Below are 23645 nucleotides of genomic sequence, written 5' to 3'. Positions count from 1 at the left end.
TACCAAACGTTCGTACGATAATCTCCCTATTTTTCCCATATTCTGTCAAGTTTCAGCTTCAATTTAAAAAAAATGTCATCGCTCTACCACATTTCTATCGAAAGTTCTTTGATTTTGTCTCCGATTTGGACAAAAGGTCGCACTGTGCGCCGGCTGGATCAGATTGTATTATCCGATCGCGGTGTTTTCGCAGAGTCTTGCATACTCCGATGCAACGATACCGCAACTGGTTGCGCTTTCGGAGTGTTAATCGTTGCAAAAAGGTCGACGCTTGGCGAAATAGAGCTCGCTGCATTGAAGAAACTTATCGACTCGAAATCGCATCGGCAATTAGTTGAAAGTGTAAACGTTGCTAATCGATGTGCAGTACCAGCTAATTGCGACGAATAAGGAGAAGGCAGGCAGCGGTATCGGAGCCGGTGGCTCTCGAGCCACGGTAACTTTCGTTAGTGAGAGCGATATTCGTCCGTTCGAAGCTCTGCTCGCAGTTCCCATTCGCGAGTCGCGATCCTAAGCGCGTGTAATCCCCCTTCTTCGATGACGATCGCGACCGATCACTTTCTTCCAGGCTCCTTCGAAGGATCTGCTCGTTCGGTGGTTCAGCGATTCGGCGATCCAGCGCGAGGATCGCTCTTCGTCGTCGTCGTCTTCTTCGGCGTGGTTTCTCGGGTCTTGTACCATGATTGTCCGCTGAGACTCAACCCGCGGAGGATCGTGCCGATTGGCCCCGTAAACTGTGAACAGTGAACACCAGTGAACTGTGAAAAGAAATCGCCTACTCTCTCGGACTTCTCAATCATGAAGTGGTGAGACTGACGAACCAATAGGTGCACTCTGCTCGCCGGAAATGAATCTTCGCGGTCGACTAGCGATACTCCTTTTCGTCCTCGCGGAGATCGACTGCGCGACGCCGAGGATCACGGACAATCATTTCGGTGAGCAATCCAATTCCGTCTTAACTCTGGATATAATTAATCCTCACGAGTTCGTCGTCGAGAGATGAGCGAAGCGTTTAAGCTGATATGCACCGTCATCCGAGGGTTAAGCAGTGAACGTCGCGAGGAGGACAGTGTACACATGCTACCGATTCGCCGTGATGGTTTCTCTATTCATGAGAGACAGATCCTTCCCTGCGATTGCGTTTCCCGTTGATCTCACTTTCCACGCGTGAATGACAATCTTCTCTCTGCTCCTCTGAAATGGAGCAACTCTCCTCGATGTAACGGCGATTAGACATTTCCACAGCGAAGTTATCGATCGCATATAATTATTCCTTTTCTCCTATTAGGTGTGCAAATAAGCTCCTCCCCCTTCTTTTCTACGATCGTAACTTCTGACCGAATTCGAACTACTTCCCGATTTTGGTGTCGTCTGAAAGAGCGTTCTGTTAGCTGTTGAGGTTACTGAAATGGTTTGCGCGGCACTGGGAGAGAACGCTCTGTATCTTCCAGTCTTACAGAACGTGTAAAAACCGGCACCAAAGATTTAAGGCCGAAAATATTAATTTGGAAGACGACGGTCATTCAAGTGCACCGCGAAAGTTCGATGACGGTCAGTTAGAGGAATTGCTCAACGAAAATTCGACCCAGACGTCCGTAAAATGTAATAAAATCTTCAATTTGGAGAAAAGGGGAAAGAACTAATTTGCACAGCTAATATTTCGGAAGACCGTAGACTGCGAAGTTCAGGAGAGAATATCGTTTAAAGCGCTCGCGGAGTTGTCGACTGAAAGACAGCAGCAATCGGGTGAGAACCTTTTTAAATAACAGAATGCGGATGTCCGACAGCGTCACACAGGCAGCCCCGAGCGATCTTCGGGGAGGGTGGCATTCAGAGGAACTCGACGTCGATCGGGAATAAGAGCGTTCCCGCGAGCACCGGCAGAATCTTCAACGGGAAGCCGAGCAGAAGAGGCTCCTGGCCTTGGCAGGTGTCTCTTCAGCTGTTGCATCCGAAATTGGGCTTCATAGGGCACTGGTGCGGCGGTGTCCTGATCGATCCCACCTGGGTAGTCACCGCGGCTCATTGCATCCACAAGTGAGTTTCGCTGTCGAACGCAAACGCGCGGATTTCGTTTCCTCGACCGAATATCTCTGGTTTTACAGCGACCTTTTCAACTTGCCCATCGGCGCCCTGTGGACAGCGGTCGTCGGGGAATGGGAACTGGATTCCGGCGGTCGTGGCTCGGCCAGGCTACCCGTCGAACGAGTCGTCCTCCACGAAAGGTTCAACAATTATGTTCATGACATCGGTAGGTGAACGCTCGACATTCTCGCGACTATTCTCTTCGCACAGCCTTCTGCATTCGCGAGGGGTAATGAGCTCGACGAAACATCCCGATGTTTCTGTATGGGACAGTCGAGTGGAAAGCGTTAAATGTTTCGCGATTTCGTGGTCCGCCTTAAGGTGGTAAACTCTCATGTTCAGGAAGCGGGTTTACGAGCAGTGTTCCTGATTTCTCAACATTTTTCATTTCTCGAGAAATGAGAAATAAGACTATATTTCTCGAGAATTCTTATTGGAATTGTTACTGGTCGCAATTACGAAGGGAACAGTAAAGACCACGATTTGTAAATGTTTTATCTGTGCCTGTAATGACAATTTAATACATGTATGTTGTAAATCTAAGTAAGTTATACGTATGTAAAAAGTTTCATTAAAGTTCGCTGACGGATAAAAAAGCTACGAGCATTGTAAGATGTAAAGATCTTTGAATTTACGGTTTACGATTCATTTGAATCGCAGATTCTTACGATTTTTGCTATTTTCAATCAATTATATATTTCGTAAGATCCTTGATCGACTTCGATGAAACTTTGTACAAGTATATAACTGACTTAGACCTACTGGAGGCGCCTTCTAAATTTTCATTACAAGTACAGATAAAAAATTTAAAAATCGTGAAGACTAATTCCTTATAATTCCTTATAATATATTGCTAAAATAGTAAAGACTATTTCCTTCGCAATTGCGACCAATAACAATTTTTTTAAAAAGTTATTTACACATTAGCTAGTAAACTACTCCTTCTAACATCTAAAAAGAAACTCAAGCTGTTGGGTCCATTTTTGAAAAAGTAATTCGTTTTTTTATGGGTACGAATACTTTGTACACCGACCGTATATGCATTTGATCATTTCCGAAAATATGTTATAAAATAAATGAGATTCATAAGAATTTTCCTAGATTTAAATTTCTCGAGAAATACTGTAATTTCTCAAGAAGGAACACTATTTACGAGCAAGGCACAAAGGTACTTTAGAAGGTACAAGCTGTGTTGTGGAGACTTAACCTAATTTAACCTCTCATGTTCAGAATTGCAAGTGTTTCAGTAGTCGAAAGCGCTAGATAAGTTTACGATATAAAGCTAGGATGCGATATTAAGTATAAAGCTGTCGAATAATGCAAATTGCGGCCCGTAAACGTAAAAATAGGACTTTTGAGGGCGATCGCGGCCTGGATTGATCTTTTGGGCTTTTGACTCCCTAAAAAACCCGATCTTTGCATTATCGAGAAATGTGCAGACGCACGCCGCACCCTTGAAATCCTAGAGACGAGTCTACCCCCTTAAGGATCGTTGATAGAGATTAATAAACGAAGAAGCAGAACGAGGTGGAATGAAGGTGTGCTTTCAGCTCTGATGAAGCTCGCCAGACCGGCTCCGCTGTCGAAGGTGGTCAGAACGATCTGTCTGCCCGAACCGGAGGAAAAACTGGCGAATGGACATTGCGTCGCCTCCGGCTGGGGCCGTTATGGTCCGTCCCAGTCGCTTTCAACAGCCTTGCTGGAAGCGTCCGTGCCGTTGCTCGATCTCGAGAAGTGCACGAAAGCCTACGGTAAATCGGTGCCCATCCGAAGCGGTCATCTTTGCGCCGGGCACACGGACGGCTCCTCCGGAAGCTGCGTAGTGAGTATTATCTGAAACAATGGAAAAACGATAATAATACCGCACATTTCCGATCGAAAAGCTATTTCGTGATTAAGACTGATGATCGATAGACACGCCAAGATGGCTGTCGTAAGCCTCGCCGAAAGATCTGCTAAGGCAGACTGTTTTAATCGGTGCTCGCAGGAGCTGTACAATCTGCACGATCGCATGAGATAGAACTCGGTCGAAATCCACTCAACTAGATTAGAAGTTTCGCGTCTCCAGGATGCTATAACGGGGCTAGCGGCCTTCATCAACGAGACAAATCGCTCTAGCTCCAGCTGTATATGATAGCTGGAAGATTCGTATTCGATTCAATCTGGTCGGATTCGTTCTCTTGAAATTTTTAAAATAGTTCTCTCCCGCAACACTGTTGTTTGTTGACTGTTCACAGGGTGATTCCGGAGGACCCTTGCAGTGTCGTCGTGCAGACGGTGTATGGCAGCTGGCAGGAGTCACGTCGTTCGGTTCGGGATGCGCCAGACCAGGATACCCGGACGTCTACACCAAGGTGCAGCATTACATCGACTGGATCAGAAATACCATGAACAAAGACGAGGACCCGCAATATCTGTAACATTGTAGATACTGTTCGTGTAAATATCGAAGTATTATAGTATATGTATAGCATTGTAAATAAGTAAATATACGATCACGGAATCACCGAATTGTCGTAGGTCTCTTTTTAGGACGTACATATAAGACTTTCAGACCAGAACCAGACGTATATAAAAAGACGTCTGTGAGATGTCGCGTGCTATCTGGGCAGCAATCAATCGTCGTTGCGTCGCGATCGCAGAAATCGATTTGAATGCAACAGAAGTGGCTGCGAGGTTGGAATGGCAGAAAGTTTCGAAGAAAAGCCATTCGCCAGAGGCTAGGCAATCCCACGATTTTGTAAAACAGGTTTTCCAACCGCCGAGATGCCAAGATCTGCATTTATATGATATGGCAGAGTGATGCGAAACCCAACTTGTTTCGCATCCCGTGCGTTCCGTTGCGTAACACCGCGATTGTGCGCGCGACCCGCAGAGTGATTGAATTCCCCCTCGGATGATGTTAGAAATATCGATTCACAGGCGACATATTCCACCAGGAACCTGGAGAGGCCGGGTACACCAATTATGAACCCAGCTACATCCATTAATTAGCTTAATGTCGGGCACTTAAGCTACCTACGGAGTGCTCATGTACTGCGCTGATTGAGTTTTCCTCACCGTTTCCTGTTGACACGCATCAACGTTCGGTTATTATAAAATATTGCTTGCATCTGATGTCGATACGAACAGCAGAACAAAAAAGAAATAATTATAGAAAGGGTAATTATAGAAATTATAGACCTCTCCCTTCCCTTTCTTCCTCGACACATTACCATTCCCATCCCCAGCCCTGTCCCTTACAATATTTTACACCGAAGACAGTAGAATCGAACAATTGAGATAATAGAATGTCCGTCAAATAAATACAAGAATTAAAATATGATGCAAACGTCGGCTAGAATCATTTCTCTTGTACAATTTGAATTTTGCGCCATTCGATTCAATGATCACGCCTGAAGTAAAATAGGTAAACGTAATTATTTCGCTAACCAGCACCTCAGAAATTATACTTTTGGTCTTGAAATTTTCGTACTGCTCCGGCGCATCGATTCTGTACCTCAGATTATTATAATTACGGCTAATTACGGTTTTTGCAAAAGTATCCTTGCGACGGGCACTGGAGCGTACTCGCCATCTAGCAGTAAACCTCCGTACTAAATCGTCCAAGATTCATAATCCGATAAAACATGAAATAACATAAAATCGATGCGCTGGACCATTACGAATATTTTGAGACCAAAAACGTTATTTTTGAGATTCTGGTTCCCGAAATAGTTAACGTTTTCTATTTTAGCGTCTCGAGGTCTTCAAGTTTGAGCGTTGGCAGCACGTCGAATGGCGCGAAATTCAAATTGTGCGAAGAACATACACGTCTTACCGGGTATTTGTAGAGTATAAAATACTATAGTATTTAATAAAAGACGGATTAAAGTTTTCGCCGTTTGATATAGTTATTTATTTATTATAAAATTATGCTTCCAACAAATTGTAAAGGAATATATGCATGCATGGAATCGAATCGATCGGACAGACGATCATTAAAAAAATTTTTGCAATCGAACATTGATACACAGCTCTGTGTTCTGTTATAATTAGTATTTCTAGGTTTGAAGCAAATCGCTGTACACGCGGACATTTCCTCTTTTGTGATCTACAATGATCTCGTAAACTTTACGTAAGGAAGAACCGAGATTTTCTATAAGATTATCAAGCTGCCTAATAATTTGTTTTTCTATCGATATATCTATGCTCCTCCTTGCGTAAAGCGTATTCGGCTGTTTTCTTACTTCATTCTCCTTTTAATCTACAAAGTACTTAATTAGTGGCTGTTCCGTTGTCGTCATAAAAAGTGTAGAACAATCGATCAAACTTACTTGAGGTAACGATGTTTACGGACGAAAGTAAATGGTCATTTTACATTTTGTATAATACAGCCCTGACACTACGCACAAATGAAAATTCGAAGAGCAAATTAATACGTACTCGTTCATCGTTGAACGAGTAACAGTCTTCAGACGTTACGAGCGCGCGAAGTTTAATGACGTGTCCCTTCTCAGATATCATGTATATATGAATTCGAGGAATTTCAAAAAATATCACATAATGCGCGTGAAAGCATAAACGCAATAAAGAGACACCGGTTCAAAGAATGCATCTCCGCCTATGTATCTACTTCCTTCAGATTAATTTCAACGATTGGAGAAGCCGATGTAATCCCGATGATTCTGCGATACATAAAATTCCATCAAATTTTCGCCACAACAAAAGGAATATTTGGCGGTTCGTTTGAAATTATAACCTGCTCGTGTGTGTAAATGTTTTATTACTAAAAATACTTTTATTACCAAATGCTCCTTAAGATACAGTGATACGATTCAAGGGGAATTTCATCGAGATTACACCGAGCCTCGTAACAAACATGCTTATTGACAAGAATACTCGGATATCGTTAATGATTTTTTCGTAACAAAAACAGCGATTCTCCTTCCACAGGGACGATTACATAGTAAATAGTTCTTTTTTTTATATTTATCTCATTTGGTTTCAATTTTCGTTATTTTAATAGTACGTGCTAATCGTTTATCTATGCTCAACAAGTTCATCCCTTACACAATGTTTAACATAACAGCCTGCCAGCAGCGCAAAAGATTAAAGATAGTTCCTTTTCACTTAGAATTCGCCTTTTTTCTTGCAACTTCGTACGCTTCTCTAATCTTCGAGTTTCTTATTTTCTGCTTCTCTTCGTTTTTGCTCTTTACATTTTATGTCAGCGATGAAACAGTAATTATAACTTCTTTCTCCATTTTCTTCGATCAACCGCGAGTCTGACGCAACGGTTTATGCAAGCGTTCTTGGGAAATAATCGTAGCGTCAATTGTACCGTTTCGGTAACGTCACGTTTTTATCTCGTTGCTTTTTCTCTCTCTCTTTCTCTCCCTCTCTCTCTCATTTTCTTCATTAACGACCCTTAATTATAGGCCTCTGGCAGAGGCGATTCTTGCGAATGCGTTCCACAGGCATCTAGGCACGACAGATATAAAAGTAGTACGTTCAGGAATACTCAGATTCATAACAATCGATATTCTAAAATAGTGCTATCACGTTCATCTAACTCTAAAAAACGATGTCACTTGTTTCTGTCTTTTTCTCAATTTTTTTTTATCTCTGCGTATTTTTTCTATTTATATTTGGCTCATTCCGCTGCTAAATTACGAGCTGTTAGCGTTGAAGCAACTATGTATCACTTGTTACTTAATGTCTGCCATATTTTCATTTGTTTCGTTTTATTTGCGTTATCAGTGGAAACCTCGCGTCAGAAGTGTAGCGCCTCAAAACTTGCATAAGTACTAAAATCCATTTTTTCTTTGCTTTTCTCTTCTTTAATCGTTATTACAACATCAAGCACGCGGCCATTCTTTTTCTTCGACCTCTTTCGCGTTCGTATAAAATTTGTTTATTTAGAGTATATATATAGAGAGTGTTCGATAAACCATAAATTCTTATAATATGAAGAAAATCCGCCGCCAAGCGCAAGAAAACATTCGAACACGATTCTTAATATGAATATGATTGGCGGTCAGCCTCGATCGCCTTTCGTTACGATCGCAGAGACGATACTCTCGCGAGGACTGCCTTCTTATTGTCAGCGATAGACTCTTCCTCATACGTAAGAAATCTACAGTTTAAAAAATACTCCGTATACGCATACATACTTAGGACCCTTATTCGCTAGGTTGTATTTTCTCGTGTATATGTGTATGAGTGTGTGAGTGTGTCATGATTTTCCTTTTATAGCGAGTACCTACACGTAAGTTTTTTGTTGCAGTTCTTGCGCGATTCCTTGTGTAGATCGTTTCGAAGAGTATATAGGAAGTTATCAGCTTTTTTATCGTTTTCATCTTGTAGATCGCTACAGACACAATTGTTACATCTTCCGAAAGTGCTGGGTGCAATGAGAGAAAGCTTTTTTTTCTTGTTACCGTAATGGAAAAGAGACAATTAGCATACATCTTGACAGTTTCGATACAAGGGGGAATATTACAACAGTGTCTGACCTCTATACGATCAAGCCCGACATCGGGATATCGAAATCGGAATCGGGATCGTCGCCGCGTTTCGTTTTCTCTTCGTTTTCTCGAAAAAAGCTAACTCCCAATATCACTGCAGCAGAAGAGAGGATACATGGGAAGAGATTGCGGTAGAGACTAGCAATTATTGGGATCCGGTGGCGTGACGAGGTACTCATCTGCGCGTTTGTGATCGGACAATGCCCGCATTGTGTGCGTGTCTTGGGGTAAGTCGCTTTTCCTTCGTAGAAGTTGCTTGGTTTTATTAATATTCGTCATCTTCTTTGCCTTTAACCAATCAAAAGAGAAACATTAACATTCGCAATATACAATATATAAGGTGGCTGAAAAGTTTCCGGAATTATTCAAAGCATTTCAGCAGCATAAAAATGCCGCACAAACGAATGAATTCACACACTTGACCGAATAATAAGTCTTATTAATTCATTAACAATGAAATGAACCAAAAAAACATTTACAACAAATGTTCGAAATTGCCTCCTTTTGATTCGATACATTTACGGACCCGCTTTCTAAAATTCCCGACAATGGTCGCTGGTGATCGCCTGAAGAAGGTTCTTTTCACGGATGAGAATATTTTTACGGTCGCACACCTACACAACCGCCAAAATCACCGCCAGCTGCTCAAGGAGGGCCAGCAGAAGACTGGCCGCAGTCATTTTCCAGCCTCGGTCATGGCTTGGGCCGGTATCTGCACCACTGGGAAGACGCCACTGATGTTCATACCGAGAAACGTAAAAATCAACGCCGCCGAGTACCAGGAACGTGTCCTCCGGAGGGAATTAAAGCCGTGGGCAACGCGACACTTCGGCCAGACCTCAGGATATTGCAAAATCGATTTCTTGAAATTCTACATGTTTAACGAATTTTCTCAAGGTTAAAAACGTTCGTACCATAATCTCCCTATTTTTCCCATATTCTGCAATGTTTCAGCTTTAATTTTTAAAAAATTTCATGGCTCTACCTCATTTCTATCGAAAGTTCTTTGACTTTGAATCGAGTTTCGACCAAATTGCCCACTGTGCGGCGTTGACGCGTGCCTGGGACGAGATTACGGTGGAAGAGTGCGCGACCATATCGTCGGGAATTTTAGAAGGCCGGTCCGTAAATGTATCGAATCAAAAGGAGGCAATTTCGAACATTTGTTGTAAATGTTTTTGGTTCATTTCATTGCTAATGAATTAATAAAACTAATTATTCGGTCAAGTGTGTGGATTCATTCGTTTGTGCGGTATTTTTATGCTGCTGAAATGCTTTAAAAAATTCCGGGAACTTTTCAGCCACGCTGTACATCATCGATTCAATTTTACGAGACGAATCGAATATGTACCTCGTTCGCTTTTGCCTCTATCTTCTCCAATGTGAGCGGTGTCTGATCCGTATCGCCATCTTCGTCGGGCGGAGGACTATCTAACTGTTGCTGTGATATCGAGAGGTTCGCGGCGGTGTTCGTTAAACCTTTGACAGCCGTGTTGTAGCTCGGATGTCTCATTGCCAGAGCTTCGACGCGCATCCACGCTTCGTCTCTCTCTTTCATAAGCTTCCTTTCCTTTTGACGATCCTGACAAACAGTTCGAAATCGGTATATTACCACATATCGGTTTCTGCCGGAAGATTCACGTGTACACTCTCGTCCATAAGTCACCGGACACTTAGTCAAATTTGGATCCTTAATTACTTGCTACACGGTTCACGTGCATTTTAGCAGGGCTTCGGAGTCAGAGTCGGAGTCGGAGTTTGAGAGCAATTGCTGATCACTGGAGTCGGAGCCGGTGTAAGAAAAAGCTATATATCGACACCCGGAGTCGGAGTCAGAGTCGGAAAAAAATATATCGACTCCGACTCCAACTCTGGCTCTTTTGTTTATAAATCATTAATAGATTTATGTATACATAAATAACTTGCTAATATTCGATCTACAGTATAGGAGAGCACTATGTAGAGGAGAAACCGTTAAAGTTATGGTAGTAGTATTTTCTAACTATTTTCTGAAAGTGAGAAAGTAACAGTCGTGTTGCATTGTATCAGAGTTATCTGTTCCACATATTCTTAGACTTTAATACAATATTTCAACTATTTATTCAGTTTTATTACAACTCTTAATTATTTTGAGTACATATTTTTTCAATTTGGAGAGTCGGAATCGGAGTCGGATTCGGAGTCGAAGGTAAAAAATAATAGGAGTTGGAGTTAAGAATTTTGTCTACCGACTCCGAAGCCTTGCATTTTACTACACGTTCAAAACCGCGATCTCTAGTTTCTGCCCGTTGTTCGTTCGACAAGGAACTACGTACCTGATAATACTGTTGAATACAATCGTCGAATACTTTGTGATTCATCTCCATGAAGAGTTTCAACGCGTTGTAGATCAAACCATGAATACTTTTGTTCCAGTGATTCCGGGAATTCTTATAGAATGCCGGATACATAATCGACAATATCACCGTGTAATTGTCCGATATCAAAGACATTATGTATTCGTTGTTCCAGTAGTAAAGAGCCCTTTCAGCCACCTGGAGGAGAACGATGCGTTAAAACAATAGAAACAACGAACAAATCGCAGCACACATTTATATACCTGAAAGTGTGAGGACGAAACGCATCTCGCCAATTGTCTGAACAGCGGGTCCATGACTTTTTGGAATTCGGCAGGCTCGATCACGTCCAAAATTTCCTCGAGTTCGTTCAAGAACATCACTTCTTTCGGGGAATGTGTCTTCGGCCAGAACTTGAGTAAACTTCTGATAACAGGCTCGGTCAACGATGGATCTTTCTCCAGGAATTGAACAACGCAGTACGCTAATTGCGGATGATAGACGGACAGTGATTTGGCTTTGTGCAAAGGTAAAAGCACCTTTAATAGAAAAATTTTATGTTCCTCCTTCAGTGGCAAAGCGAAACCGTTGATTATACTGGAAGCAGAAGAAGAGGAAGAGGAAGATAAAGTTTAACAGGTGTCCTCAACGGAAGGTAAACGGTACTGGCGAAGAATTACCTTCCCAGGATCTCTAGGAGTTCGGCGATCCCATTATGATGCTCGGTTTCATATATAAATCGATAAAAAACATTGTTTATTTGTTTCCTGATATACGCCCTAAGCCCTAAAAACTTTCCGTAGATCCTATGGAGCGTGGTCTTGAGGAGATCCCTTTCACGCGGATCCTCCGAATCGAACAGCTCCAGAAGTTGCAGGACAAACTTCTGATCTATGTATCGTCTCGCGATCGAAGGCTGGAAATCTTGCGACTCGAGCAGTCGAAGGAAAAACTCGTAAACCAACTGCAAGTGCGGCCAAGCTGCCTCCAGATTTGGTTCATCCTCCTCCGGGTCGAACTCGGCGCCGTTCGGATTCGATGACGGAGGGAGCGTACGGAAGAGGTTCACTGCAAACTAAAAACTATACCGATTACAAATAATTCCTTCTTATCGGTCGAGGATGATCGAGGTATCCTCGTCTTACCATGTTCACCGCTTCGGGGTATATAGCCTCTGTGATCACGTTGCCGTTCTTGGCAACGTAGTCGACCATCTCGTACAAGGCGGTACGTTTCACTTCCTTCCATTTTAAGTCCGATAAAGGGTCAGACTCGAAATCAAAGAGAACGCAACATTGTCGCAGTTTCTGTATAAAAAGTTCCTCCCGTTCGTTCCCTTGTTGCGTTTCTAAAACGAGGAAAAGAAGAAAACGGTATTCATACAGACAGGACAGAACGAACGAAAGATCAACGTCAGCTCGTACACAATTCATACAAGTATACATATGTATATACAAGTCGACAAGTAAATACTCGTTGGACCGTGTAAAGAAAACTCCTCGGAGCAAATTGAAACCTTCGCATATACAACCTATATGTTTAGTTTGATTTTTTCACGAGCCGCCGCTTCGTTGCTTTTTCTCTTTTCCGGTTCCTTTTACAACTCTTTAATACCCTAATCCTATTAACAATTAATACTCTGGTGTCTCTCTTTCATTCTCACTCTCTCTCTCTCTTTCTCTCCCCCTCTCACACAGACACACGCGAGTTCTCCACAGACACCTTGTTTGCGTACCTGCAACAATTATGTTTATTTAAAGATTGCTAGCTTGAACGAGGAAACCGCTGTTCCGAAGGTTCGTTACCGATTAGTAGAGGTCGTAGCGGCTGATAGTGCGAAGTAAAGTTGGGCAAGTAAGTCTTATTCGGTTCCCGCGAGAGGACCGTGGCTAAGGCGAGTCCTTGATGGAAGCTCGGGCTTTTCGGCAAGCTGCCGGGTGCGAAGGGATATCCGTCCACGTGAACCATTCTGCTTCGCAAGAGGCTATCGGAACCCTCAAAATTCTCGGCCGCCTAATCTAGCGGAAGCGTAACAATGTTTTCCGGGAAAACAGCTAGACTTACCACTCCCTGGGACGACCGTATCGCTGGGGGGGGGGGGGGAGTGGAGAACAACCGATATTAATAAAGCGATTATAGATGTCCCCCTAGCTGTTATAGATTGAGCCTCGACTCCTATACCAAATAATCTGATTTAACTACGTCGACGCACCGTGCGCTTACTTATACTATCGTTAGCGTATCTTCACTTTTGTTTACGCACGAGACCTGCAGGTGTAGTCAACACGTTGTAATCTGTAACATGATCATCGCAGTGAAATAACAAATGAAATATTCGACTTGATTGTACAAATAATCAAATAAAGCGATGACTTTCACTGTCGACTACTGTTTCGACGAAAAAAGAGACTATGTGGGTTGATCTCCACTGACCTTTCTCACTATTAGTGGCAGTATGCACACGCAGATACGGAACAGACAAGTTAGGGGAGCAGGCAGACCGTTCTGGAAGTGGTAAGTTGCGGGTCTAGACCCGGAAGGCATTATTGCACTCGAGTATACGCACCGGCCTTCCTTCTTTACATAGCAATCTGTTGCTTCGATATCGCTGACGGTTCTTTCGAGCGAGAACTAGCTATATCTTGGTTCCGGTCGCGTCGGTAGGCCTCGCGCCACGATTTATGCCGGCACAATCGACAGAACCGTCATCCTGGTCAGCCCCGGAGGATCGTGGAACCGCGACCAATTCAAATTGGCAAAATGCCGCCGATGTCAGAGGCCGTTTGAACGACGAACAACTGTTTACGTTAGAAAACTAGGAATCGCCAGCGAGAGCGGCAGCGCATGCCCGAACCACCGCACCTTACAATCGATACACGCTTTGACGTATGTAGTTACTTCGCAACTCTTCCGCGAGCAAAATTCAAAAGGCGGTGTTCACTCGTCGATTCGATTCTCGATGACAATCGGCGAAGTAATCCTGCGATCGACCACGGCGCAATTTTTATCCGGCCAAGCTTAATCGCGCGGAGATCCCCGGCCAAGGGAGTTCCACTTTTGATATATTTAAAAGCCAGTGTTGCAAACTTCGATAGAAATATACATGCAAATTCATGCAACATTTATTACTAGATCGGTGCGCCGCTTAAAATTAATTGCACGGACAAGTTTTTTAATAAATCATCGTTTAAGCGCTGCCTTCTGCAAACTTCCTTTCCTCCGAAAAAATCCCTCGGTCGATCGATGATCGTCGCAACGCGTTCGATAGATTCGTGTTTTATGACTAGACTGTACTAACATGAACTTTCTCAGTTTTCATTTTTTCTTTTTTATTACATCGAGTAATTTAATTGAATAAAACAATGCGATTGTTTAATAATACGACGCAGAGCGTGCTGCACTCTCCAAGTTGCGTGAAGCAACAGTAGATAACGACTCGCACCTACCCTCGTTACACTCATTAAGTATATTGCGGTTTATTCTTAGCAAGGACAACCGCGACGAGGTTTACTACTCCCATTTTGGTCGACTATTACGCTAATCAATCATCCTACGGTAGTAATTGATTTACTCTGAATTATTCAGGCTTCTCTTCTCGTTTCTCGACGAAAATTATACGTTGATTGGACACCGTTCAATCGTGTGAACACATTGGCGCTCAATTTTTCAAAATTGAGACACCGCACAGTGCGGCATGCAATGGACAAAAATCGAAATAATCGTGGTTCGATTCTAATATAATTATTCAACAAAATCATCAATCGGTAAGTAAGGAATGTGTATGTAAAAAGTAGTATCCAAGAAAATCAATAGGGGATCAGTAACAGCCAAAAGTTTATTGTAGTATAAATACTAAAAAGTTAGATTACTCGTGCCCTAATTGCTCTTTTAGGTTCGTTTTTGTTTTAAACTGTTTGTTACAACTTAGGTATGGAGAATTTGACCAGAGGTATGCATAATTTTAACTGGCAATTTAGGAATTCCGTTTTTTCCTTAAAATGCAATTTGCAAAAAAACGGTTCAAAACATCCTGTAATTTTGGCTGTTCTGTATCAACAAGATGTTGTAGTATATTACTATATAATTTTTTTCTGCGATAAATTGCAAGCCTCGATGTTATTTAATTTTTAGAGAAATGCATTCGTAATCGCGATTTGGTTGAAGTTTGGATGTCCGAACACACTTATTCCCAGAAATTATCAAAAGTTAGACAAAAACTCTGTTCTCTATTAAACGTGAACGTTATATCACACGAAGTGAAAAAGAGAAAGAAGATTAGCATTATTTCTTTTACTAGTAAAAAATACGGTGTTGTGTATTGTCAAATAATTATACATTATAGTTAGATATAATTAAATTTAACCATATAATTAAAAAATATTTCGAACAAAAGTTGTACAGTATACAGTTGACAACAAATTGCAATAACAACTAATCATAAAAAACTCTTCATTAACAAAAAAAATAAGAATAAACTTATTTACTAATGGAACCTTATATTGTTGGTGCATTAATCGATGCATCTTTGTATTTCCTTTAAAAAATTATTAAGGTACTTAGGTCAAAAATTGATTAGTTTAGAAGTTATGATTTTTGTCTCGAATGTCCATTTACATGCCGCACTGTGCACCACCTCGAATTACTTACAGTGCTGCCAATTTCGAATTCTACATACAGTAAGACGTCAATTGATCCTGGTAACTTACCAGACAGAAGCGGTAACTTTTGAAGTTCCCGATTTTTTGAAATATTGAATCTTGAGCTACTCTGTCGCTTGTCCTTCTTTATCACAGGGCCGCCCGGCTGGTATTTGATTTTGTTGATCAGCGTCGGCGGTGGTGGTGCACTGGTCACAGGTGGTCCTCCTGCTACCTTGATAGCCTGGAATAACGTATTGAAAGCTTCACTGATAACGTAGCAGAGATCCAAAGTGTTCAAATTCGAAGAGCTCCGATAGAAATTGTAAATTTGATCAGCAAAGTCCCTGACACGATACATGCATGAACATTGTAGACCCAACTTTATCCACCCTTATGTTCGACAATCGACAATCCTTCTATGAAAGAACAACGGTCGTACAATTTCAAGCCGATATCGATGTATTGTTTTGCGGTCGCTCCAAACACTGATTAATTATTGAAATATATGACTTTCATATGTATGCATGTACGTATGGATGTATGTGTATGAATGTATGTTTGTATGTCTGAATGTGTTGTGTGTATGCCGATCTATGAGTAATCTTTATTACATTGGATACAATTCTTCCGACGTCGCGTTAATGCCTGGATTCCTTGAGAGAAGTTTTGTAGGTGATCTTGAAACCGTTTACGCACTGTGTTGGTCTTGACCCTTGATCTGAAGTGATGTCCATTCAGAGCATCTTCTAGCAGCCAAAAAAGATGACAGTTACTTGACAGTATGTTTGACAAAACGTACAGGCTAAAGTAACGTTTTTATAGATTAGTCTGTTAGATCTACATCAATCTGGCTTACTAAAGAATACCTGCATTCTCATCGAATGAGAAACATTCGTACGGATGCGCAAGAATGACTTCAACACCAATCACAAAACTTCTTCTCGAGGAACCTAGCTGTCAATGTATTTCGAGAGCATAGTTGGTCGAGGAAGCGTAACGTATAATAATGGTAAATATTAAAATGATGAATCTCTTTTCTACTATGGACGAGACTTAATGCTAAATCTTTCCTTAAACTCTTCTATCCCGGCGCACATATTTCCGTAAGGTACTTTTGTGATTGCTTGAATATTCTTGTAAATACATGCACATTGATTAGTCGCTACTTCGTTCGAGTCTCCTACTGTTCGGCTACTTATAAAAACATGTAGCTTACGATTCAACTGGAGTTTACAACTTATAGGTGATGCTACGGGTACAAATTGTATGATATACATGTATGTATACAATATAAATATACGCGGATTTACATAATCGTAATGATTCTATGCTGAAATTAATAGTTTGCCGATTTCTAGTCTCGCGCGTAAACATTACAACGAAAAATTAAATTTCGCGGTGGTTGTCAAATTATTATCGACCGTGATAAAGTGTTTATCGATTAGTCGATCGATCGATAATCAAATTCGATGCACTATGACGATTTCTACAGGCTATACGGGGGGGGGGGGCGTTCGTACATTTAATTTATTTATAAATCCAGTTTATAAATAAAACGATTTCGTCACTAATCCACTGGTTCCTGGTTTATTTCTTATCTCTCCTGTTAGCCGTGAACGGTATAAAATATTTTCGTTTCGTTTCAGCTGTTGTAATTATAGGCTCGTATCACATGTGCGCGCATAATAGGACAAATACCAAGTAATGACAATATGACAATATGTATATTTCACCACGAAAGAAATACCAGACAAATACGTTCTAAATATTGTGATCGATTTAGACACTGCGTTTTATCTACGATCGTAACGTTCATGCAATTCAATAAAAAATATGTATGACCTTGACAAATCAAAGAAATATAATTTGCAATAATCCTGTTTTAAGTAACACTGATACCGGAACTTCAATCACGTGTTAATCGTGATAAATGTGTAAACCGTGTGACACCGTTGAGAACCGTTGTTGTACCGTGAATCAAATCGCTCCGGAAACGCCGAGGAAAAAATCAAAAAATAATAATTTCGACACCGTTCGGTATGCACACCGTTTTCTAAATATTTATCAACTAAAGTTGAGAGCACGTTCAAGCGCCACCTGTGCCTGCGCCAGCAACATTTTTCTTTCAAAGGAAACTGTAAAACCGTTCCAGAGAAGTCGAAACGTCGCAACGATTGGCAACGGACAGTCGCGTTGCATATGATAAAACGCATCGCGGATTGTCTGGACGTGTACATGGATCCAGGTTGCACGCGTGGTGAACGCCTCCGTCAAACAGAAACGTTTCAGGTGAGCCGAAGATGGACACCTAGAAGGATCGTTTTTTCGGAGGAGTTTTCGCCAAACGTTTTTCGGCAACGACAAACGATCGACGCGAAACGCTCGATCGTGTCGCAAAATGAGACGTGTTGCATCGGATCACGTAAATAAATGTATGTAGCAGGATCGAGGTGGGATCACCGTGGCCGAGAATCAACGATAACAGGAATGTCTCGAGGATTCGCATAACCGAAGTCGAGTCACGTCGGTGATTATACACGGAAAGGGGGGAACGTAGAACAGACGATATAACCTCACCTCGTCACCTGTCTCGCCATCCTTGCCGTTCTTTCCCTTGTCCTTGCCGATCTTCGACGCATCCTAAAACAAAACGAGGAGTATTCACCACTTGCACGAGCTCGCGATGCCACGACGGCAACCACGACGGTTCACATTTCCACGACGCGGGCCACCGCTCGCGAAGACAAAACTCTCGACTCGCGCGATGTCACGAACGGAAACGAGAATTAGTGGATTCGATGTACCATAGTGTCCGGCCCTTCGGAACGTTCGTCCGTGAAAACGTGCTTGCGAAACAGAAATCACGCTACACCCTTCGGTGTCTCAGCTACCGGGGTTGTTTCCCCGAACTCTCTTTACTCTCCCTTCTTCTCCCTTTCTCTCCTACTATGCCCCTGTCATCGTCTCTCGCTCCCTCTCTCCCTCTCCCACCTCCCGCTATCGCTCTCTCTTTCTCTCTAACACACGCTCAGTCACACTCGTTCTATTTACAGATATACGTATATATTTCTCCCTCTCTCTTTCTGTCTAGGAAGCGCGCGCGTGCCCCGCGATCTCTCCTCGTCACTCGTTACACTCTCGTTACTCGTTTCAAAGGAACACACCGTCCGTTTCGATTGTATACGTGTGCACCGACCACGTAAGGAGAGCCACGCAAAATTTTCGAATTCAGAGCCGTACGAGATCGGCGGACATGCAACGATGCAACGATGCACACGAACCTTCTCTTTCTTGGACTGCCGGCTCGACATATTACTCCCTCGGTCCCAAATAACGGGTACGCGCGATCGACCAGAACGACGAGCGGGTTAACACACTTCGAAAATACGTAGCAACGCATCGATCACAGCGGCCACCGAGAAGCCGACACAAGACACTCATTCGTGGCGGCCATTGGCTATGCTCGGCGATTGAACCTTTCGACCGGCGATTCGCGCCACTCGCCCATTCAACATTACAGCCGACGCTTTTTCACTAGCTTCCCAGAAGACGCACCAACGCTAAATCAACCGGCCAAAGTATCATTCGTTAGAATCGGTATCCTGTAAGTCTGTAGGTACTCGTTGTGGATCTGCGAACATTTGTTGCTAATTAGTTGTCAACATTATACGATATCTGATATATATCCATATATATCCGAACCAACGATTCCATGGCAAAGCTGAGCTATGTTTTGCGATAACACAGACTATAGCGTAAGTAACTGATAGTTGAGCGATAGTCGATCGGCTATGTTCGCGCTAAATCGTTGCCAAATATTTTTCAGCTGTACGCTGCAGCAATACAACTAACAAAAGAATCGCACGAGCGAAAATGCTGTTGCGTTATTTCACTTGTTCGACAATGTGCAATATCCTTGTACGATATAATGGATGAGATGTTGCATTATGTCGTTCGAATACATTCAAACGGCGCGCTTGAAGTTGCCGCTAAAATCTACGAACGCGTCGTTGACGATCGGAGATTCGGGATCTTCACACTAGAGGGCTGCGAAACGCTTTCTAGTTACTTTTTCGCATCGATGCGCGGTGATTTAATTTCTCGCGGTTTCTCATTCTGTGGCTAGGAACTGCTAGGAACTATAGCCATTAGGAATTATCAGGAATTATCATGGAATTATAGACATTATTATTTATTTGTTTTAGACGCAGTGCATCAAGATAACACGGAGTATCTGGTGCTCTCAAGATAATTCAAAATAAATGGCGATATAACTTCACTTCTCAAAATTCCTTCAACATCCGAAAATGGGAGGTTCCCGAGATCATTTGAAGTGATTTGAAGGAACATCTTCCTTTGCAATAATGGCGTCCGCGGCTTTGTTAACCATTATTGCAAAGGAAAATGTTGCTTCGAATGATCTTAGGAACCTTCCGTTTTCGGATGTTGAAGAAGTTTTGAGACACCCTGTATAGCACTTTGCCCACAACCGTCATCTGGTAGATAGGTACACTGATGAATCTTGGAACAAGACTTTTTATCTGAAGCCAGGTCTACACATGTATATATGGTTTTATTTACGACATACGATAACACGTTTCTGATAATACGATACCCGATACACCATCGAGCCAGTGATGCCAGAATCGGGGACGCGAGGACGCTTCCCCTCCAGCACAGGTTCCCCCTCTCTGACGGACCGTCCTCGCCGTAGCTTCTGCTGCGCACGCGCTACACACGAACGTACTTCAACTCTGCCCGTGTGAGTGCATGCTCGATTGCACGCGCGCTACACACCAAGCGTACCTCTACCATGTCCGTGTGACTACCTGCTCGACCGAACGCGTCGGCGACGCGTTCCTTCGATTTTCACCAATTTTCATGTTGCCGAAGTTTCGGAAGCACGAGTCGGAAAGTCGGGATCTGGAGACGGCGCGCATTTGAATCCCGGGACGGCGCGGCGCGGCGCGGTGCACATTTTGCTATAACTTTTGATCTAAAAAAGATATCAAAGCGAAATTTGGACTAAATTTTTTTTTTAAAAACCGGGTTTAATGGTTCATCCTAAAATATGTTTTGTATTTCTTAAAAAATTTTTCTCGTTGATTTTTAAAGTTAAGGTAGTCCAGAGGGCCCCCAACACAAATTGATTTTTAGTCGAACCATGCTCAATAAACAATTACGAAAAAATTTATAAATATTCCATTTAATAGCACACATGATTGAGATTTTTTTCAGATTTTTCAGATTATGCAGACATGTTTAAAAAAATTGAAAATCTCGAAACATTCGAAGAAAATGCATATTTCGTATTGAACTTTTCGAGATACCAGTTTTATAAAAATTCATTAGTCCGATATTATTGAAACAATTGTCCTTAATTTTTCTCAGAATTTTTTATAAATTGTATCGTTAAAAAATCAAAATCAATTTTTTCGATACTTCTTTGTTGATGTATTATGTAATACTGAATATTTTTATAATCAGAAAAATAATGTACAGACTTGATAATGCAATATAAAATATTTTATTTACGTTATATTTCAATATACATATGTGCATCACTCCTAACAATTTTGGTAATCACATAATTATTGTAACGACATTTTACATATATCAGGTCGTTAAGTATGAAACTAGACAAATAAAACACAAATTTCAAACACATTTGTCAAGTTTCATACATCTCCGGTTACGAAAATCGATTTTAAATGGTCCCTGCCTTTCTATAACATAACAAAAAAAAAAAAATTAGTTAAAGTCATGATTGTAAAGTATAGAATAAAATATTAATGTATAACTTTATAGTATGGTTTATACTTATCTTTTTTCTTTCAAGTCATTCTTGAATCTGCTAATATTGATTTTACGTTATCGCGATTTTAAATGGTCCTCTGCCTTTCTACAACATAAAAAGAAACACATAGTTAAAGTTATAATCACAAAGTACTTACAGAATGAAATATTAATGTAACGGTACACTTCGCTTTTGTTTGAAGTCATTCTTGAATCTGCTATTTCATTACCGCTGATACCCACGTGTTGCTATATTCAAGGAAAAAGTAGACATAATTAAAATCGTAATTCTAATTGCAATCTTGTAGGACTCAATATAAATAGTAACGTATACTTATCTTTTTTTATCGATGAATATGGTCACTCACTAAAATAAATTCCTAATAAGATAAAAAAATGTTAAAAACCCATTAAAAAGTATTAAAAACGCGACAAAGAAACTGGAGGCTGTTTACTATAATAATAATAATAATAATAATAATAGATTTTAATTTCCCATTTCGGGGTACAAACGCGGACCTCCGCTCCGCTTACAAACTTCACCTTGCTTATCTCTTCATTCTTAACTTAAATTTACACTTAAACGCGATAGAGAGAGAGCCCACCGTTCACTCATTCCTCACACATTCTTCTTCACTCATTCACATACTCTGGACCCCCGGTTCCGCTGCTCATCCTTTCTCTCATCTCTTCCACTCTCTTCATCCATACTGGAGGCTGTTTACTATATGAACTAAACTATCGAACGATTAACGAAGAAAACACGACCTCACTAGTTCGTAAACGAGTGCAAAGTTAATTGTTTATAACTTTGCGAGGGCGATGAATTTTCATATAAATGCTTTCTCGACATAAGGGATAAATGTCTGTCATCGACAGACATGGTGCGACTAGACTCCTGTCTAGCTTTCAAGGATGTGCGCACCACACACATGGAATTTAATAGGCCAGCGCCTATTTTATTCCTTTTTCGAGATTTTATGTCGGGAAGCAAAGAGAAAATTCGCTCGGCCTCGGCATTCGAGTGCGGAAGACATCTGACCGTGTTTATTAGAGAAGTTAAAAGGGGGAAACGAAGAACATGATTCGGGTCTGTTTGGTTACAGATGTCTACATTCTACAAGAATGAAGAGATAAGGAAGGTGAAGTTTCTAAGCGGAGCGGAGGTCCGCGTTTGTACCCCGAAATGGGAAATAAAATACTATTATTATTATTATTATTATTATAGTAAACAGCCTCCAGTTTCTTTGTCGCGTTTTTAATACTTTTTAATGGGTTTTTAACATTTTTTTATCTTATTAGGAATTTATTTTAGTGAGTGACCATATTCATCGATAAAAAAAGATAAGTATACGTTACTATTTATATTGAGTCCTACAAGATTGCAATTAGAATTACGATTTTAATTATGTCTACTTTTTCCTTGAATATAGCAACACGTGGGTATCAGCGGTAATGAAATAGCAGATTCAAGAATGACTTCAAACAAAAGCGAAGTGTACCGTTACATTAATATTTCATTCTGTAAGTACTTTGTGATTATAACTTTAACTATGTGTTTCTTTTTATGTTGTAGAAAGGCAGAGGACCATTTAAAATCGCGATAACGTAAAATCAATATTAGCAGATTCAAGAATGACTTGAAAGAAAAAAGATAAGTATAAACCATACTATAAAGTTATACATTAATATTTTATTCTATACTTTACAATCATGACTTTAACTAATTTTTTTTTTTTGTTATGTTATAGAAAGGCAGGGACCATTTAAAATCGATTTTCGTAACCGGAGATGTATGAAACTTGACAAATGTGTTTGAAATTTGTGTTTTATTTGTCTAGTTTCATACTTAACGACCTGATATATGTAAAATGTCGTTACAATAATTATGTGATTACCAAAATTGTTAGGAGTGATGCACATATGTATATTGAAATATAACGTAAATAAAATATTTTATATTGCATTATCAAGTCTGTACATTATTTTTCTGATTATAAAAATATTCAGTATTACATAATACATCAACAAAGAAGTATCGAAAAAATTGATTTTGATTTTTTAACGATACAATTTATAAAAAATTCTGAGAAAAATTAAGGACAATTGTTTCAATAATATCGGACTAATGAATTTTTATAAAACTGGTATCTCGAAAAGTTCAATACGAAATATGCATTTTCTTCGAATGTTTCGAGATTTTCAATTTTTTTAAACATGTCTGCATAATCTGAAAAATCTGAAAAAAATCTCAATCATGTGTGCTATTAAATGGAATA

The 23645-nt window shown here is 40.9% G+C and overlaps 3 protein-coding genes across 8 annotated transcripts; 2 read left to right on the top strand and 1 right to left on the bottom strand.

Annotated features, from left to right (window-relative positions):
* The first annotated feature begins 422 nt into the window (after positions 1-422).
* LOC143215658 (chymotrypsin-like elastase family member 2A) lies at positions 423-4596 on the top strand. 3 transcript variants are annotated; one of them, XM_076437965.1, is made up of 5 exons: positions 423-935; positions 1770-2037; positions 2106-2251; positions 3624-3907; positions 4323-4596. In XM_076437965.1, exons 1-5 carry the CDS (start codon positions 848-850, stop codon positions 4503-4505), a joined length of 969 nt encoding a protein of 322 aa, XP_076294080.1. In that variant the 5' UTR covers positions 423-847; the 3' UTR covers positions 4506-4596. The 3 variants fall into 3 exon arrangements, with proteins under 3 accessions (XP_076294080.1, XP_076294082.1, XP_076294083.1); XM_076437967.1 differs by having other exon boundaries at positions 439-935; positions 3636-3907; XM_076437968.1 differs by having other exon boundaries at positions 443-935; positions 1788-2037.
* A 1372-nt stretch (positions 4597-5968) lies between these two features.
* Positions 5969-19021, bottom strand: LOC143215646 (serine/threonine-protein phosphatase 2A 56 kDa regulatory subunit gamma isoform-like). 4 transcript variants are annotated; one of them, XM_076437946.1, is made up of 9 exons: positions 18852-19021; positions 18148-18210; positions 15637-15811; positions 12076-12278; positions 11611-12005; positions 11194-11527; positions 10910-11128; positions 9946-10176; positions 5969-8882 (listed from the first exon to the last, which is right to left on the bottom strand). In XM_076437946.1, the coding sequence occupies exons 1-9, from the start codon at positions 18879-18881 to the stop codon at positions 8733-8735; spliced, it is 1800 nt and encodes a 599-aa protein (XP_076294061.1). In that variant the 5' UTR covers positions 18882-19021; the 3' UTR covers positions 5969-8732. The 4 variants fall into 4 exon arrangements, with proteins under 4 accessions (XP_076294061.1, XP_076294062.1, XP_076294064.1 ...); XM_076437947.1 differs by lacking the exon at positions 18852-19021 and adding an exon at positions 18375-18783; XM_076437949.1 differs by lacking the exons at positions 15637-15811; positions 18148-18210; positions 18852-19021 and adding exons at positions 12736-13225; positions 13364-15616.
* A 113-nt stretch (positions 19022-19134) lies between these two features.
* On the top strand, positions 19135-20196 carry LOC143215666 (uncharacterized). The gene is made up of 3 exons (XM_076437978.1): positions 19135-19325; positions 19397-19658; positions 19776-20196. Exons 1-3 carry the CDS (start codon positions 19299-19301, stop codon positions 19820-19822), a joined length of 336 nt encoding a protein of 111 aa, XP_076294093.1. The 5' UTR covers positions 19135-19298; the 3' UTR covers positions 19823-20196.
* Positions 20197-23645: the final 3449 nt, after the last annotated feature.

Source organism: Lasioglossum baleicum, chromosome 14, assembly GCF_051020765.1.
Source record: "Lasioglossum baleicum chromosome 14, iyLasBale1, whole genome shotgun sequence".
Classification (NCBI taxonomy): Eukaryota; Metazoa; Arthropoda; class Insecta; order Hymenoptera; family Halictidae; genus Lasioglossum; species Lasioglossum baleicum.
The sequence above is the reverse complement of the archived record's forward strand: the minus strand, read 5'-3'. Positions and strand labels throughout refer to the sequence as shown.